The sequence below is a fragment of the Prinia subflava genome, chromosome 28, assembly GCF_021018805.1.
Source record: "Prinia subflava isolate CZ2003 ecotype Zambia chromosome 28, Cam_Psub_1.2, whole genome shotgun sequence".
NCBI lineage: Eukaryota > Metazoa > Chordata > Aves > Passeriformes > Cisticolidae > Prinia > Prinia subflava.
Window position 1 is genome coordinate 2,519,226 of NC_086274.1, and position 17,824 is coordinate 2,537,049.

General features: G+C 45.7%; 1 protein-coding gene across 3 annotated transcripts in view; it reads right to left on the minus strand.

Annotated features, from left to right (window-relative positions):
• The window catches only part of IGSF11 (immunoglobulin superfamily member 11), a 106,133-nt gene extending 102,634 nt beyond the window's left edge, over positions 1–3,499 (minus strand). The window contains exon 1 of one of the 3 annotated variants that reach the window (XM_063419908.1): positions 3,125–3,499. In XM_063419908.1, coding sequence (XP_063275978.1) covers positions 3,125–3,197 — 73 coding nt within the window. In that variant the 5' untranslated portion in view covers positions 3,198–3,499. The remainder of the gene's footprint in view (positions 1–3,124) is intronic. The other 2 variants (XM_063419910.1, XM_063419909.1) reach the window with 2 other exon arrangements.
• Positions 3,500–17,824: the final 14,325 nt, after the last annotated feature.

The window sequence follows — 17,824 nt, forward strand, 5'->3', positions numbered from 1 at the left end:
AAGTAGTTAATGCATCTGTGCCTACCGCTGGGGACCAAGGTCAGGTCGCGAGCAAAATGATTTATCTCCACGTCACAAAACCACACAGCTTGACACAAACGGCAATCTGTTCCAAAAGAGCTGCAAAAGCATGGAAGGGCAGGGGACTGACACAGTACTCCCTTCCCAGGGCTGAGGACCTGGCTCAGGGCTGGGAAAAAGGGGTGTGTAGGACAAGGGTGCTGCAAGGCCAGAAGAGTTTCAGCTGTGAGAACCTCAGACTGAGAGGAGGGCAACTCCAAAAAGTCATGTGAGGAGTTGTAGACCTGCTGTTGCATTAATCCACTACAGCCAGGCACCCTCACCCCCTGGTCTTGCAAGATCCATCTGCAGTGGACTGTAACACACTGAAATCTCACCTGTTGCAATTCTGTGTCACAGGATCCAAACACCATGCAGTTAAAAAACACGTCAGTTCTGCACTCTGACTGTACCCGATGTGTGACTTCTACCACATTTGACAATTTGCAGGATGCTATTTCTGGAGACATAGGAGGATTGATTAGCAATCCCAGGTTTGGTTTCAAAGCTCTGAAGAGAATTCCCTCCTATCTTTCCCTAAATTTCTCCTGGGAAAATATTATTTCCACAATTAAATTATTATGTTTATAAGGTTTTAGAGGGAAAACATAGATGCTGCCCTTGGCTCAAGACCATTAGACTTGGATATAACTAGCACCAGTTACAAAGAATCTTTGTTATTCTACAAATTGCAAAACAACAGAATAAAATGGCACTATAATAATTGACTTAAATGTCACTATGAAGTCTAATTTATTTTATTGTAGGTATGAAGTGTGAGAATGATGAAATTATTTCCAAGGTCCTTTTTCCCCTCCAACAACTTTCATTTTCTTGGCATTAAGTATTTTGCCTGATTATATACTCTTACCGTTTCAGATCCTTTTGCTTTTAAATCTTACTTTTAATTTAGATGTCACTGTGCATATGACCCCTCATTTTTCTTCTATCTTCTAAAACAGTCTAAAATCTCAAAAAGAGAAAAAAAAGTAAAAAAAATCACTCTTCCTAACCATACTTGGCAGCCCAGAGCAGAAACACACTTACTAATCTTCTGCAAATGTTGTTTAGAAAAAATTCTCCCACTTTAATTTCAGCTTTCCTGGGTATATGTCTCTTCCTCATCTCTTACAGTGTTTTCTTTTCAAACTCCAGAACCACTGAAAATATGGCCATGCTGTGTATCACAGAAATAACTGTGTACCAAGCTATTTTCATCTACCACCATCTTCTAAAGGCTCTTCCTAAGACAAAATTAAAAACATCAAGCTTGAGACACAGGTGTTTCATTCAGGTAATCATGAAGTCTTAAAGGAAAGTACAAGAAAAACCATTACACTATTGCAGATAAATATTTCATGGAAAAGCATGTTTCCACACCTAGCTGTCTCCAGTGTCATTGTCCCCACGTGCCCTCAACCAAAAGAACTAAAGATCGAGTCAATCTTTCTGCTTAAAAGTAGAATTGAATATCCCTTTAATTTTAACCTTATTTCTGATTATTATTGTATGTTTTTGCAGTGATATCACACCAACAGAAGCACTTCACCTCTTATATGCCTCTAACTGGAGTGAGCCCAGTAACTCTATAGATATTTACACCTTTGCAATGTCTGCAGACAAAAAAAATGTAGCATCGAAAACCTGAAAATAAATGAACTTGCTTTCCAAACAGGGAAAAGGACAAAAAACAAATTGATAGTGTGGAGTATGAAAGCTGAGACTATTTCTTTCAACTTATTGCTAGTAAACTCTTTTTTTTTCCATAATTCATCTCTTTAAAATCAGCAGGCTCTATTTCCAGTTAATGCACAAGACTCAGACTCCCAAACATTTTCTGAGGACAGGAACACAGGATGCATTTGAGGCTGAGGCATTTGTGAGAAGTTCATTTATCCATCACAAGACTTGTTTCTAAACAGGTCCTGGGTAGAGGGGAAAGCCTGCTGTGCCTTGCAGGGCTGTGACAGCTAGGCACAGCTACCCAAGCAGCAGACTCCACCCAGACCCCGACCGTGAGGAGGTTTCATCTAGACCTTGCTGAGACCTCTCTGGCCACCTCCTGGGAGATCCCATCCTTTCTTACTGTCCTCCCGCTGTCTCAGGGACCTCTTGCAGCAGGTTTCCCTGTTTCCCAGCAGTGAAGATGGCCCAGCTGTCTCAAAGCTGTGGGCTGCTCGCTGCTGAGCAGAGCTCTGCAAAACTGCTTAGCGAGTATCTGCATCAAAGGGCAGACCTTGAGACAATTGCCATGTGGACCTCTGTCAACCATAACCGAGCTGGCTGCTCTAAAGTTTAGCATCACTTGAAAGGAGGCATTGCCACCTGATCAACAGATGAGTCTGAACATCTTGCACTTGGTAGTTTCTTCTGCTGCCCTTAATGCAGCACCTCCCGGTGCTCCCCGGCAGTGCACTAAGCGATGTGAGTAGCATCTGTCATACGCAATTTGTTTCCTCTCCGCACTGAGGCCGGGGAACACACCTTATTTCGGAAGGGCTACAGGGGGCGGGAGGTGGTGGAGCCTCCACGTCCCCGGGGGCAGGCACGTCTCTTAGAGCTGAAGCGGTGCGCCGTGTGCCTGGAAGGAGGAGGCACAGGAGAGGATGGGGGGGACACGGGGGGCTCCCAGCAGCCTGTCACCATCTCTGCGGAAAGTTCCCTGCTGCCTCGGGGCCTGAGGGATAGACCAGAGTTTTCCTCACAGGTGAGCTTACCAAGGGGCTAGGCCCAGACAACTGAGCTTAACGTGAAGCCCAGTTTAAAGCAAGTTTTACCTTAAAGCCCCGTAAAAAATAATAAATAAAATACGTATATGTGAGAACAGTAGGAAGGATGGTGCGGCGGAGGCAGCAGAAGGAGACGAGCGGAGCAGCTCTCCTTCCCCACGCCTGCCTGCAAAAGCACTCGCCCGCCGCCGCATTCCCGAGCATCACCGGCGGGACCGCAACCAAAACTTCCCCGCTGGCGGGGCACCGCCGTGGCACCGGCGGCGGCCACCCCGCGGCCCCGGGCGCTGCCCCGTGCGCGGCGCCGCGCCCCGCTCCGCCCGTGCGGCACTCACCTCTCAGGGCCAGGAGCGCGGCCAGGGCTGCCGGCACCCACCTCCCGCCGTCGCCGGGGCGCCGCCGCGTCATGCCGGGCCGGGCGAGGGGCGCGCAGCGGGCCGCCGAGCCCTGCCTTTCCCCGCCGCCGCAGGTGCCGCCGCCGGTGGTGCCGCCGCCGTCCCGGGACCGCCCGCTCGCGGCGAGGCTCCGCCGTGCCCCAAGCCCCGGTCGCCCGGGGAGGGCGGCAGGCGCGGCGGCCGGACCGAGAGCGCAGCCTGGCGGCCCCGAGCCGCCCCCGCAACCCGCCGGGCTGCGGCTGTCACCCCCCGCGCGGCACCGTCCCGGCGCGCAGCGGCACGTCCCACCACCCTCCTCCTCCTCTCCCCGCACAAACTGGGGCTTCCCCCCTCCTCCCCTTCCCCGCCGGCCCGGCGCCGCTGCATCCGTAGAGATGCTACACGGGCCGGGGTGAGGAGGTGCGGTCCAGCGCAGGGCTGGAGATTGCACCCCCACCGCTCCTCCGGATCATCGCGGCAGCGTGGGGGCTTCCTCCTTCCAGAGCCTGCCTACAGCTGCATTGAGGACGACAGCGGCAGCACACAGCGAAATATTTGGGATGGTCTGCATGGGACCGGTCAGCGCTGCAGCGCACGGTATAAACACTGCAAAGGTATGAACCACCCTAACTCCGCCATTCAGGAGCCTGGGAAACGCGAGCATTCCGCACTCCTATGAAACCGACCAAGGTATCTCTAAAGGATGTCAGGCAGTCCTCGGAGTTGGGGAACTGCAATACCGTGTAACACAGGTATCGCCAACAAGTTGTGTCAGAAGCTTAAGTCAGTGCGGTTCTCAAGGCTGCACAGAAAAATGAATCAGTTGAAAACCAGCACGCATCAAGTGTGTCTGTAGAGGGTAGGAAAGAAGGAAAGGGGCCCTTTTTGAATTTGGGGTGATCATCTGGGGAAAGGATCGAAGCACAAAGCTTGCACAGACTGACTCCTCACACACAGCCAGCCCCCATCCGAGTCTGACCACGGTAGTTTTGCATTGGGAAAATATGCAGGTTTTGACAAGGAAAACCCTCTAACAATTCTGTCAAATGTCCAATTGCTTCATTCCCCCACCCAAAGTTTCCTCCCCACCAAAGCACAGCTATGCAGCCTTTGCATCCTGCAGGCAGCCAATTCACCTTGTCATGCTTCTCCCTACCTCCTTCCCAGCTGCAGCGCCTGGGAGCATCCCCCTGCCCAGAGTACCCTACTGCTCAGCACTGTTCAGCTTTCTGCCTCCTCAGTTGCCTCAAAAGGTGCTCTGACCCTTTACATGGCTGCAGTACCCCCGTGAAGGGAGGTGGGGAGAGCTGCACCTTGGGACTGAAGATGGCAAGGGAAAGTCTCAAAGGCAGCAAAACAAAAATTGCTTTAAACACCATGAATGAAAGTAAGCTGATACCCATGAAGACAGTACATGGCAAGCTAACTACCATCTCACCTGCCTAGGTAAAGCTCTGTCTTGCCCAGCATCAAGCTTTGGCAAACTTCTATCAGAGGGCTAGGTAAAAATGTCACCCTAGCAGTCCAGGTTTACCAGTTATCTTGGTTCTGAAATAAAACTACTAACTGTTTACAAGGACCAATGGTTGGCCTACCCTTATCAGGCAGCAAAATTGCTGACTGCCACATGGGCTGGGATTTCATTCAGCAAGTGGTGGCTCAGAGGGACAAGAAGGCACCACATGGTGACTCATGGGTTGTACCCTCTGGTCTCTTTCCAGGATGGTCTGGTGCCTGCTGCATGTTCTCCAACATGAAACCTGATGATATGGGTGTGCTGACACTTCTAGCACTCTTGCAAAGCACCCTTCACTCCAGCCCTGCCATGGGCAGGCAGGCTAAAAGAGGGTTTTGCTCTTAAGGAAAGGAGCCAGCTCTTGGCAAAGGCTCAAGCAGCTGAAGCATAACACTTCAGAAAAGCATCGAGGGGAGAGTCATAGCCCAGCTGTTCCCCTCATTCTGTGGCAATATCAGAACTGAAGTTTTCTCAGACTCCCTCAGACCGCTTCTCTTCCCTTCAGATGACTTGCTGCATTTTTCATCAATCAAAAGGACAAAGGAACATGATGATTTTATGATCAAAGCAGTCCCAAGAAACCCCATCCTTGTGCATACACACAGTGACCACCTTGAGGAATACAATGCGCATGTCCACACATTTCCCTACAATGAAGGCCCATGAATGTTTCTTGCCAAGCATAACCTCCTTCACCAAAGTCAAGGGCAGAGAGCACAGAGCACGTTGGGCACAATGGCCTGCCACTGCCCTTACTCCTGCAGATCACTTCCAAGAAGGAAAAGATGCAAAGACAAATCAGTGAAAACAAGAAAAATTGCATATTCTCCCTGGGACTGCCGCACTGCTTTCCTGGTTTGCCAAGACTTGGAAGCTGTCTTGACCTAATGGAAATAAGTGTGTTTTTCAGTATAAGGACACACTGCATTTAGCAAATGCCATCCCAGCTCACTTTGGACTGGTCCTTGCATCCTGCTGTGCATCAGCTGGCAGGTAAACAGCAAAGATCAGTTCACCCTGTACAGTAAATGAATTAATGTGCTTCCTAAAAAGTGCAGTGAGCATAATGCGAATTATGCTGGTGGTCAGAGAAAGCATTTCTGCCCAAAATGGACCCAAATTACTCCCTCCTGATGCAAGCTGCCAGGAGCAGGGAGCATTTTAATCAGCGTTCAGATCTGGTCACCACAGCAGATACTGTACCATACCTACAAACCACAGTGACACAGCAAGTGACTTTAGCTGCTTCTTGCAGCAACTGCAAGAACAATCTGTGGCCACACTCCAGAAGGATGGAGCAGCCACAGGGAATAATAATCTTCAGATGTACCAGTCAGTCCTCTCACTCTGGCTCCCTCTTCACCTTATCGCCACTTCCAAAAATAGCTTGCAGATTGTACAGAAAGGACGTGGACGAGGAGATACTGTTCCTGGAACTCTGAATTTCCACTTCAGCTGTCCTTGAGCCCTCCCCAAAAGATTAGGCTTATGCCAACCATTTATCCAGCGAGTGCAGCACACTCCAGCCGGTTGGACACCAGAGCTGTGAGCACAGCTATTTGCTGCTCTAGCAGTCTATTTTCCCACCAGTGAGTGTCTATACCTCCTCCTCAGCCTTGATGGAATAGCACATCATGGATAGAGGAGATATGCTTTGCCACATCGCAGGCATCAGGTGCTGGCAGATAACCACTGCAGGACTCAGTTGTGGTACATTGCTCAGGAGAACACACACAGGGTCCTTAAACTGAATGGCCAAGATACTTCCAAGATTGTGCATGCTAGGCTGGGCAAGAACAGGAGGAAAAAAAAGAAAGAAAGAAAGAAAGAAAGAAAGAAAGAAAGAAAGAAAGAAAGAAAGAAAGAAAGAAAGAAAGAAAGAAAGAAAGAAAGAAAGAAAGAAAGAAAGAAAGAAAGAAAGAAAGAAAGAAAGAAAGAAAGAAAGAAAGAAAGAAAGAAAGAAAGAAAGAAAGAAAGAAAGAAAGAAAGAAAGAAAGAAAGAAAGAAAGAAAGAAAGAAAGAAAGAAAGAAAGAAAGAAAGAAAGAAAGAAAGAAAGAAAGAAAGAAAGAAAGAAAGAAAGAAAGAAACCACTCCCACCTTTTTCTTTTGAAAGAATTATGATAAGTAAGTAATGTAATTCTCATGTCTCAATGAAAAACATCTTTGCAAGTCAAATTTGAAAAGAAAGCTTTTCTCCAGGATGATGCTAGATTTTTTTCCCCCCCTTTTGCCTTCATACGGCTCTAAAAATCCAATGGGGATGCAGTTGGGTTCAAGGGCTGCAATAGATGCCAGGTCTTACATCACCATTGCTGTCTCCCAGCTTGTTGCTGGGTTATCTATTGTCAGATGGGAATTTATTGAAGGTGACATTGCTTACAAATTGATCAAAATCAGCTTCAGTGAGGTGTCCTTCCAAGCTATAAAAAGATGGATAAAATTCACTCAGTTGATCATTAATAACTTCAGTCTGTGGAATTGGTTATCTCCCTTTGACAGAGGAAATAGAGTTTGCAGATTGAACTCTTTTAATCCTATCTGAGAATAAATATGACAACCCTTCAAAGATACACCCAATTAACTATGTCTGTACCTTTTCAATAAAACTAATTCAAACAAAACACTAGATTTCTTTTGCTGAACACCTGTGCATACAAAACAGAGGTCACTAAACAGAAGAAGAAACAGTGATAACCCTGTCAATTCATCTATCACAGGCTTTTTTTTCTACTGGCCACAGGACTGGTTATGCAGGAATATTGTCCCAAGAGTAAAGGTCTGTGGTTTTGGAAGCCTGCGTGGTGGAACAAGCAGGAGCTATCAGCACCGGGAAAGGTGGGTGTTTGCTGGCTTACTCTCACGTGCCCTCAGTGTCCAGCATCAGGTGCAGCCCAGTGCTGTGAATCCAAGGCACTGCCAGCATGGGCTGTCAGGTGAGCCCTGTCCATGTGTCGGTCAGGATAGCCTGACCCCACCACAGCAATGGCCTGTGCTTGCATGTCAGCCATGTAGAGACACCTCAGGAATATCTGAGGGAAACCAGCCCTGAAACAATCAGCAAATTTCCACACTCCTTCGATGCCAGATGGCAGGAGAGGATGTGTCCATGGAAACCCAGGTGGATTAGGCGTACTTTCAAACTTCTCAGCACTGAAGTAGGCCACTGCAATGTTTCTTTCTCCAAGGCCACTTTGACCCACGTGTCAAGAGCCATCTCTCTCAGCTGTCCCCACTTCATGGGCAGGGAGCCATACAGCCAAACTCCAGGAGCTGGGCTGAGACACTGCTTCCCCATGACCTTTCTACCCTCATGGGCACTCTGGTCATGCTGGTTTCTTCATCCCAGGCCTGTAGTACCTGTGACATGCTGATTTTGCTTAGTGCACTGCAAGGTGCTCCTTTCCACAGTAGTGTGGGGAACAAATAAATTCCTATGCACCCCATGTCTGCAATTTCTGACTATCCTGGAGTATCCCAATGCACTTTGAGATAATCCACAATCTAATCAACTCTCTGCATATTTTTACATCTCCTGAGTTTTCCTTGGCTGTTCCTACAGTAAAAGCAAACCTCCTCAGCTACAAAATCCTCTTCTCTCCCCTCTTCTCCTGCCCAAAGTCCCCCAGTGTTCTGGTGTCTGCAAAGCAAAAGCTTTTTATTGAACATTTTGAAATCCTTCATCTCTCACTCACTCCCCCAAATCCTGCCCATGCAGTCACATTTGAAACAAATTGGTCCCCAAGGCTCTGACTAAACCTTTTCTTTGGACACACTGTTCTTGCTGTGGTTAACAACTGTCCATTGTACCCTGTCAGACACACGCTGCCACCCCTCTCAGGAAACAGGGGATGCTGCATCCACATAAAAGCATTTCATAATGCTGCCATTTGCATAACAACTTTCTAAATTGTACATCGACAGATTTCCCCAAATCGTTACAGTAGGTGAATTAAATCTTCCACTAAACACCAGCAAGTGGTGGTAATGACAACTCTTCTAAGTAGCACACCCCATAAAGCCCAGAAAATGGAAATCAATCACTCTTCCTTTTTTTTCCCCCAGAACCGCTGAAAGAATTTATTACACACAGCTGTGACACAAAATAAATAGATGACAAAATTGAGAAGAAATACACTAAAGTTAGGACTCATGTGGATGTATTCCTGCAGTTGTGACACAAAATGGGTCTTTGAGAATCTTGTTTAGTGGTAGTGTTTCTGTGGCTGTGATGGTCTAAAGATATGTGAGGTGCAATAACTTCTGTGGAGAAGCAATAACTTTTACTAGACCAGCTGATGTAGCTGAAAATACCAACACACTTTTGGGCACATTGACCTGAAGAAGAGCTTCCATGCTTGAAAACTAATCTGTTTTTTTTCCTTATTACATCTGCTGGCCTAATAAAAGATATTGTGGTTTTCTGCATTTCTTAACTCTTTGATGTTCATTGGCAACTAGTAACCACATATAATGGGGTTTTTTCAGCCACTTACTTGCTTTTCCAATGAGGACTGAAAATGGATATGGCATCCAGGAAAACAAGAGGCTCAAATCCTTGTGCCAGGCCACCTCTCTGAATTGTGATATCTCTAATGTTATCAATAACTTGCAAAAACAATTTTTAATCCAGTAAGTTACCTACAAAGGCCAGAGATATCCCATGTAATAGTGAAAATCCTGGGGATATACAAGACAGGAAGGTCCATATGGAGCAAACAGTAGCTTTCCAAGCTCATAGAGCAATGTAGGTATCTCTAACACCTTCAAGGCTATTTCCAGGTCCAGATGGTTGCTTGGCTCAGGGACCACAATAGTGTCTGTGTTACTCTGAAGCTGAGCAAAGCACCTCTGTTGGACTGATGGAGAGGAGAGTTCAGATCCTTGGTATCCACAGTGCGATGTACCCATGGATGAGTATCAGGGTTGCTGTTCCCTGAGATTCTCCTCGGGGTTGCTGTTCCCCGAGGTAATAAGGTTTTTGGGACTCTCTCTCCTTCTCAGGGTTTCTGTTCCCTGAGACTTTCCTCAGGATTGCCGTTCCCCAAGGTAAAAGGATTTTCTCTCAGGGTTGCTGTTCCCTGAGACTTTCCTTGGGGTTGCTGTTCCCCAAGGTAATAAGGCTTTCAAGCTTCTCTTGCCCAAAAGGTCTCACACTGGAGCTAGACAAGACAAGCTGAGTCCCCTAGTGCATGTTTCCAAGGTTGTTTATTCTTCATTATCTCTCAGTTCTTTCTTAGCTCTGCAAGGCGTCCCCAGCAGAGCAGGACATGTGGCAGACTGGGCAGATCAGAGAGTCCCGGACTTTTTCTACCATTTCTCTGATCCAACCACTGTCCACAACTTTTTATTTACAGAATCTTACCAATACTTACTACCTATGTTAACATGTCATTTCTACTCTAAACCAACCCTTGTGATCCAGCTCAGCAGAAAATGGGAGACAAGAACAAGAACAAGGAGGACAGGACCACTCCCCAATTCCTCCATCTTGCCTCTTCAACCCCATATACTAAAAATCCTAGATTCTACATTTACACTCTGTGATAAATTAAAATACTTATTTTGAATTCTCTCAGCTTGTGATTCTTCATACAATGTGGGCATTCACTCCCATGGCCAGGGATCAGAGGCAGTGTCCTCCTGGGCTCTGTGTGAGGCTGGCTGACCCCCTTGTACAGATCCCAGACCCCCTGTCCTGTCTCCAAACCCTCCAGGGTGGCCAGAGGGATGTTCTAGACTCCAACAGATGAAACCCATGCAATGATGAAGGGGATACATTTTCTAGCCTAAAGGCCAGTTTGGGCAAGGTTTCCCCCCTATAAAGCATGATGGTAGTTATTACCACTGCAATGAATTAGCTGTTAAATACACCTCAACCCTCCTCTCATCGTTTTCATGGGACAGATGTTCAGCATCTTCTGAGTCTGACTTAATCCTTCAACAAAGGGATCCAACAGCATCCCAAGGGTGACTCCTACAAAATCTCAGCAGCCATGTGGCAGCAAATGTAGTGTTCTGTTTAGAAGCAACCTAAGAATGAAGTAATATCAGAACAAAATTAAGCTTGCACTTTGACATGACCTGCTGGCTAACATTTCTAATTTCCCATGCTCCACTTCAGACTCAAATCTCTTCTTGGTGCAGCACTTGCTGGGCTGCTGGGAAGCTGCCCAGAGCCCACGCCAGCTGATCTTCTTTTCATCTCTCCTGCAGGAAGTCTAAACCCTTCTCTAAATCACTGCTGACAGGAATGCAAGTTCCCAAGCTGTTATTGACAGCATTTCTTGCTGTTGCCTAGTGCTAGCCATGGGCCACACAGTATTTATGAGAGTATAGGGCACCTGAAGAGTTAATAGTGTCCTGCATGTGCACAAATTTAGCTCTGCTGGACATCCTGCATTGGCACAACGTGACATGGATGCCTATGCAAGGCAGGGTTCACATAATTCACATCTGCCTGCGCCAGAAAGGGTTTGTTTCACAGCAAAAAGACAGAGAACAGAACTATCTTCTCTTAGAGACCCTACCATGCTCTCTACATAATGAAACAGTCTTCAGATGAGTCCATCAGAGCCAGGATTTAAGCCAGAGGTAGAAGTCATCAGAGCTGACTTAAGGACAGCAGGAAGGATGAAACTCTGCCCTCACCAGACTTGAGAGCCAGGATGTCCTATGGGACTGAATCAACAGCCACTGTTGGAGAGTTAAAAAATAGCTCCATGTATAACATAAGGCAGATCTGCACCTCCCACCACTGTCAGACAACGACAAAAGAGGAATTTTCAAGACATCTAATGCTCATTTTGGGATTTTAACTGCAGGGTCAATCCCAATTAACCAACATGGGTCAGAGTAAAGAGTCTTTCTCCATTTTGCACTAGAGTTTTTAAATAAGTTGGCAAGTAGGACTCTTAAGCACCTTTTTGATGCTCACATAAGCAGCCCAGACACTGCAGTCCCAAGTAAACACGAATGCCAGAAGGCTTTTTTGCTGAATCTACTCCAAATCAGCTTCTGCTTCCCTTTATGTACATAGCAAGGCATTTTCTCCTCCCTCCACTGCACAAAATGGCAACTGGCATTATAACTGGCAACTACAGCACCAACACTAAAAACGCTGCAGGGTCACAGAAGGTAGTGTCCTCTCAGTCCGAATCTTGTTTTCTCCAGGACAACACAGGAATGCAGCTATAGTCCAACCACTTGCCTTTAATTGTGAATGCAGGACTTCAGTCTCCAGAGCAGAGTTGTCAGCCCTGCACCTTCCCTCATGCCTGCCTTCATTTAGTGGTGCTTAAAAAATGCATGCTTAAAAAGCAAAGTTGAGTTGTCTAAGTGCAAAGGAAAGCCTTTTAATTAGAACTCAAATCAAAAAAGGAGGGGGGGGAAATGAAGGAAAAGCATAAAGTGATTCAACATTTCCAAGTTAATTTCCCAGACCTTTCCCTGGCTCCCTCCACCTCTTTTATTTATTTTTTTTCTCTGAGTTTACAAAGACAACAGTCCCTTTTGGGCCAGTTGGACTGAAGAGTTTTGTCTGTAAAGCACTGCACTGGGGCTGCCAGTTCACTTCACCCTGGTGGCACTGATTTATACCAGTGCCTGGTCAAGGATTAAGCCCTTCATCAAATTTTAACAGCCCTTGTCCCTTTAACAGTCCGATTTCAAGCAGGAACCCTTCCTAGACCCTGCATGTCTCTATGGTAACACAACAAGATCGTTTTGTTCTAGCTCACAGCATTGTGTGCATATTGAAAAGCACAGTTAAGATATTTTGAAGTGGAGAGTCCAGATCAGCCAATTCTGAAGCCCTGCAAGAAAAAATGATTATGCAAATTAAACTCCTAAAGGTGAATGGTAATGAATGCTTTCAACAAAGATGGTTACAGTATGAGAAATGAGAGCAGCAGTCTCAGCAAGGTGCCTTGCTCAGCAGTACAAAACACACCACACCAGTTGCCTTTCTTTTTGCTTATTTTAGCAAAATGGTCTGGGACAGAGCAGGTCACACCAACAAAACTGTTTCTGGGTTTTGTAGCCATTTCTGCAGTACAGCCAGGACTGAGCATAGCTGCTGCATGCAGAAATCAAGTCACCAGGAATCATAACAGTGTCCCTCTCACATTAAGAGAAAGGAAATAAAGATGCATCACTGCGGTCAGGACTGGACTAGAAGAAGCAGTAACTTAAAAGTTACAAGAAAAGATTCTTGGCTTAGAGAAAAATCTCCCCTAGTGCAAATTGACTCGTGCTTGGCAGCAGCCTGTGGTATCTCTCACTTGATGGCTTCTCCAGGAAACATCACAAGAGGAGCTTAGTCTTACAGAATACCACAAGTTGGAAGAGCAGGAGAATGTCCCATGCCAGAGGCCTAAGGAAATTAATACTTCTTTCATCCTTTTTTTTTTGTTTGTTTTCATGGCTATCATTCACCTGCCCACAAGGCCAAGTGCCAGGTCCTGCACATTGTCCTCAACAACCCCAGGCAGCACTACAGGCTGGGGGAAGAGTGGCTGGAAAGCTGTCCCATGGAAAAGGACCTGGGGGTGCTGGTCAGCAGTGGCTGCACATAACCCAGCGTGTGTCCAAGTGGCCAAGAAGGCCAGTGGCACCTGGCCTGTATCAGCAATAGTGTGGCCAGCACGGCCAGGGCAGGGATTGTCCCTCTGTGCTCGGCACCGCTGAGGACACACCTCAAGTCCTGTGTCCAGTTCTGGGCCCCTCACTGCAAGAAGGACACTGAGGTGCTGGGACATGTCCAGGGAAGGGCAATGGAGCTGGGAAAGAGAGTAAGTGCTATGAGGAGTGGTGGAGGAAGCTGGGGAAGCCTGGCAGAAATGAGGCTCAGGGGTGACCTTATCACTCTCTACAACTCCCTAAAAGGAGGCTGTAGCCAGGTGGAGGTCAACCTCTTCTCTCAGGCAACAAGTGACAGGAGAGGATGCAGCCTTAAGCTGTGCCAGGGGAGGTTCAGGTTGGACTTCAGGAAGATGTCCCCTTCCCAGGAAAAATCATCAGGGAAAGGGTTGTCAAGCATTGGAATGGGCTGCCCAGGGAAGTGGTGGAGTCACCACTCCAGAGGTGTTTTACAAACAATTGGATGTGGCACTTCACACCATGGTTTAGTGGACAAGGTTGTTCAGTCAAAGGTTGGACTCAATGATCTTGGAGGTCCAACCTAGATGATTCTGTGATTCTGCTGAGTGCCACAGTTGCACTCAAACCCTTGCTTACAGACAACAAAAAACAAGTATTATATGCAAACCTAGGAATTTACTGTTAGTGCAATTGAAATCATAACAGTCTAATTAAGAAATATTATTTACCTAAACCTAATTATTAGAGGCACAAAAATAAAGACTATTATCTGGAAAAAATCTGGGTAATAATGCAGTTGAAATCAGTTTCCACACTTCCTGGCAAACATCTCATCTTTCTCTTTGCAGGGAAGAACATAATGCTGATATATTCTTTCTCCTCCATCTAGGATCCGTATAGAGCAGGGTTTATACATTTTTTAGTAACATTTTATATTTCACTCCTCTTTCTTTGGCTTGCAAGTGTGCACTGCATTCAGATTTACTGCGCATGGAGAATTTTTGCATATATTGGGTTTTTTTCTTCTTTTTTTTCTTTTTTAATACTTGTTTTGTCCAGTTCTCATGTCCCTATTTCTTTATTTCATCATTAGTGAGCTGTTTGTAGAGCTGATGCCTACATTGGTGTCCTGCACCTCTTTTGTCATCACCCCAATGCTTCTCCTCTGTGCTGCATCCTCTGTCTCTTCTTTCAAGGCCTCTTTTATCACACCACGCCTGCATTTCCCTCTGTTGTATCAGTAGGAGGAGCAGGGAGCACATTACCTCATCTGAGTTTGTAATTTTGAGAACAGGGGCTCCCTAAAAGATACAAAGCAGTAGCAGTTGCAGGTTGCTCAGGCAGAGAGAGCTGGGCAAACACACAGTGCTTCAAACCCAGCTAGAGGACTACAGAGGATCAGGCTTTTTGGAAACCAATTGGAGTTTTCAGTGTGGTAGCACAGATTCAACTCAATTTAGCTAAATTAGGCCCTTAATAAAAAATTCACTTTTTTCTTTATCTGCCTGTTCTTCAAAGGCACGTGGACCAACCTATGGGGGGCTTCATTACCAGTGGGCCCCTGGGTGCAACTAGAATATGAATATGAAATAATTCTGAAGAGCCCTAATTACTGCCCCCAGTGTTGTTCAGTTTGCCTAGACAGATCTGAAATTAAGCATAGACCTGAACCAAGTCTTTCAACCAAAATTCTACCAAAACTGGTTTTTTTACCCATGTTGCATTTTTTTGTTCAGAGATTCCAGTTCAGTTTCTATATTTGAGCTTCTCAAATATAGAAAAAGTTTGATAGATTTTTTTCCTTAAAACTTTCAAGGAAAAGTGTTGTCTATGAGGCAACTAAGTTTAGCAAAAGTAATAAAAAAATATCCCTCCCTTCAAAAAAATAATTAGCAAATTAACAATTTCAGTAAGGTCAATATTTAATTCAGACTAGGTTACTTGGAGCTCTGACCAGTCAATTTTTCCAAATCTACACTGGCACAAACTCCAAAACTTCTCTGAGATTCTCCAATGATTATCCTCAGTAAAACAAATCTAACTCCATTTTCTTTATGACTTTCACATGTGTATTGGAATACAAGTGTCTGTTCCCCTATCCCCTCTCTCTTCCAGGCTGAAGAAGCCCAGCTTCCTGAGCTTCTCCTTGTTTTCTCGTGCTAATGGATCAAGGCCTCTACATCCCTGCCCCAGTACTTCAGCTCAATCCAATTTAATCAGCAGAGGATGACAGCAAGCTCATTCTGCTAACAGGGCATGCTAACCAAAGCAAGTGTTGTCACAGTAGTATCTGCACAAACATGGTTCAACAACTTAAAGTGCCTGTAGAAAAGATCCAAAAGACTTCTCTGGACATACCAGCATTTGAATGATGATGCAAGTACTACTGAATTTGGGACTGGGCTTACACTTGTGTGTAAGGTTGTATTTACTGCTGCGTAAAGTTACATTTGAGCACCTCACATGGCCTCCTGATCCTCTCTCTAGTGGTTCAAAGCAGCTTTTTTCCTGAAGTTATCCTCCCCCATCCAATCAACTCCCAGTTTAAGACAGCACAGATTTCTTCTCAGTATAGAAATATCAGCTCCAGTTACCACGGATACTATTTTCTATAATGATTTCCAGGAGGTGTCATCTCCTAGGATGAATCCCTCTCCCAAAAGAGAAAAAAACCAAAACAGCTAGCTTTCTCTAGGAAATCAAACAGCTACAAACCAGATTTTTCAAAGGCATCTCATAAAATGGATCTTGATGTTATGAAAGAGACAAGAGCACAGTCCTTACCCATACATAGATCCCAGAGCGACTCAGACAAATTACACCGTTGATTCTTTCCTCCTTAGCCCCATTTTCATTACTGACATGTTGCTAGTAAGGAAATCAGAGGACTGTACAATAATGTATTCATGTTGTCGGATTGAAAGTTTAAAAGCTTCCCCATTTGATTAAGTAAATGCAGTAAGTAATGTGCAATCAAGGGCCAAAATATTCCTTGGCCTGCAGCCCAATAAATGAATCCTTAAGGAGCTGGCATCTCACTTCCACACAAATATAGCTCTCCGCTCATTACCAATCCAGTCTGAAATACTGGGGAGGGCTACAGGAAAACAGACACCTGGCAGAGATGCTAAGTTAGTTTCCTGCATATTGATTTATGCAGTGATACTTCTGAAATCACTGACAAGGGGAGCACAAGCTCTGCAGTGAGCAGCAGCCCCAAGGCATCACAGAGATGCACAGCAGAGCTCCCACAACAGCCTTGCAAGCCCTACAAGGAGGACAGCAAGATCTTCAGTCTTGCCACGACAGCAGCATGGGGTTTTGACTGACATCCACCTCACAGTCATTGGCAGGGGATCCTCCCCCGCAGTGTAAAGGGGCTGGAGTCCAGTCTCAGCCTGCTTTCCCTGAGATGTTTGATGTTGAGAGATGGGCCCACAGCAAGGGCAGCTACTGTCCTTACCAGAAGCTCCAGCCTACCTAGCTTTCCTCATCACTTGGGTCGTGTCTGTAAAGAGGCACATTAACCTGCTCTTGCCTGGGATAGACCCCTTTCTTTACAGGCAAATTCCCTTTCTCTTCTATAGTTCTGTATTACAGTTTCAACTCACCAGAAGGCAGGAACCCATATACCCCTCAAGCAAAACCCTGGTGACCCTGGCATCCAAACCCCACATCATCTAACGCATCACTAGGACAATGCTTGTCCTGCCCTCTCAGCTTATTTCTCCTTGGAATCAAACTTGGCTTCCATGAAGGAATGGCTGCAAAGACAGAAACTGGGACATTTATGGAAATAGTCAGGTAGTCATTAAACATGAAAGCTTCAATAGTTCAGTATTTCACTGGTGAGCAGGACTGCCTCCCAAAATAGTCTCAATGTTATTCAGGTGTGCTCTTTCTCTTTCACATTGTACTTTTATTTCTGTACTTCTGCTTGTGTGCAGCACCAAGCACACTATGGCTGACATTCAGATTTGGTATTCCTGGGCTCTACAGTTGTAGAAATAAAGAATGTGATATGCCTAATTGAAGGTGTGATCCAGGCTATAAATTATACAGTTCTGTCAAAACTGAATTAATCATGTACCTTTCACCAGCTCAGCTATACTCTACCCATTAATTCATCTTCACCAAGATGTATTCTAGTGTTACAAATAACTCATTGGTTTCAAAGGCATTTCTCCCCAAACTATCCCCACTCAGGACAGACAAGATTCAGATTCAGCCTTGGGCAAGTGATGCTTTTCTAGGCATAAAAACCCTGTACAACAAAAACCCTCTCATCTTTAATGCCTGGTGGTTGTGAAGGGAAGGAAATAGGAGCCTCATGCTTTTAGGGAAGGGCAATTCCCAACTGCACAAAGGGGACACATGTCCTGAAAAGACTCGAGATTTTAATGCTATGACTTTCTCTGCATAGAAATGCATTTGAGTAATTTTTAAATGGTTGCACAGCTAATTCCCTTTGAATTCTACACAGTTGGATTCATTGAAATAGAGGCAACTTTGTTCACAGTAGTAGTATTGTTGTAGTTGTGAACTC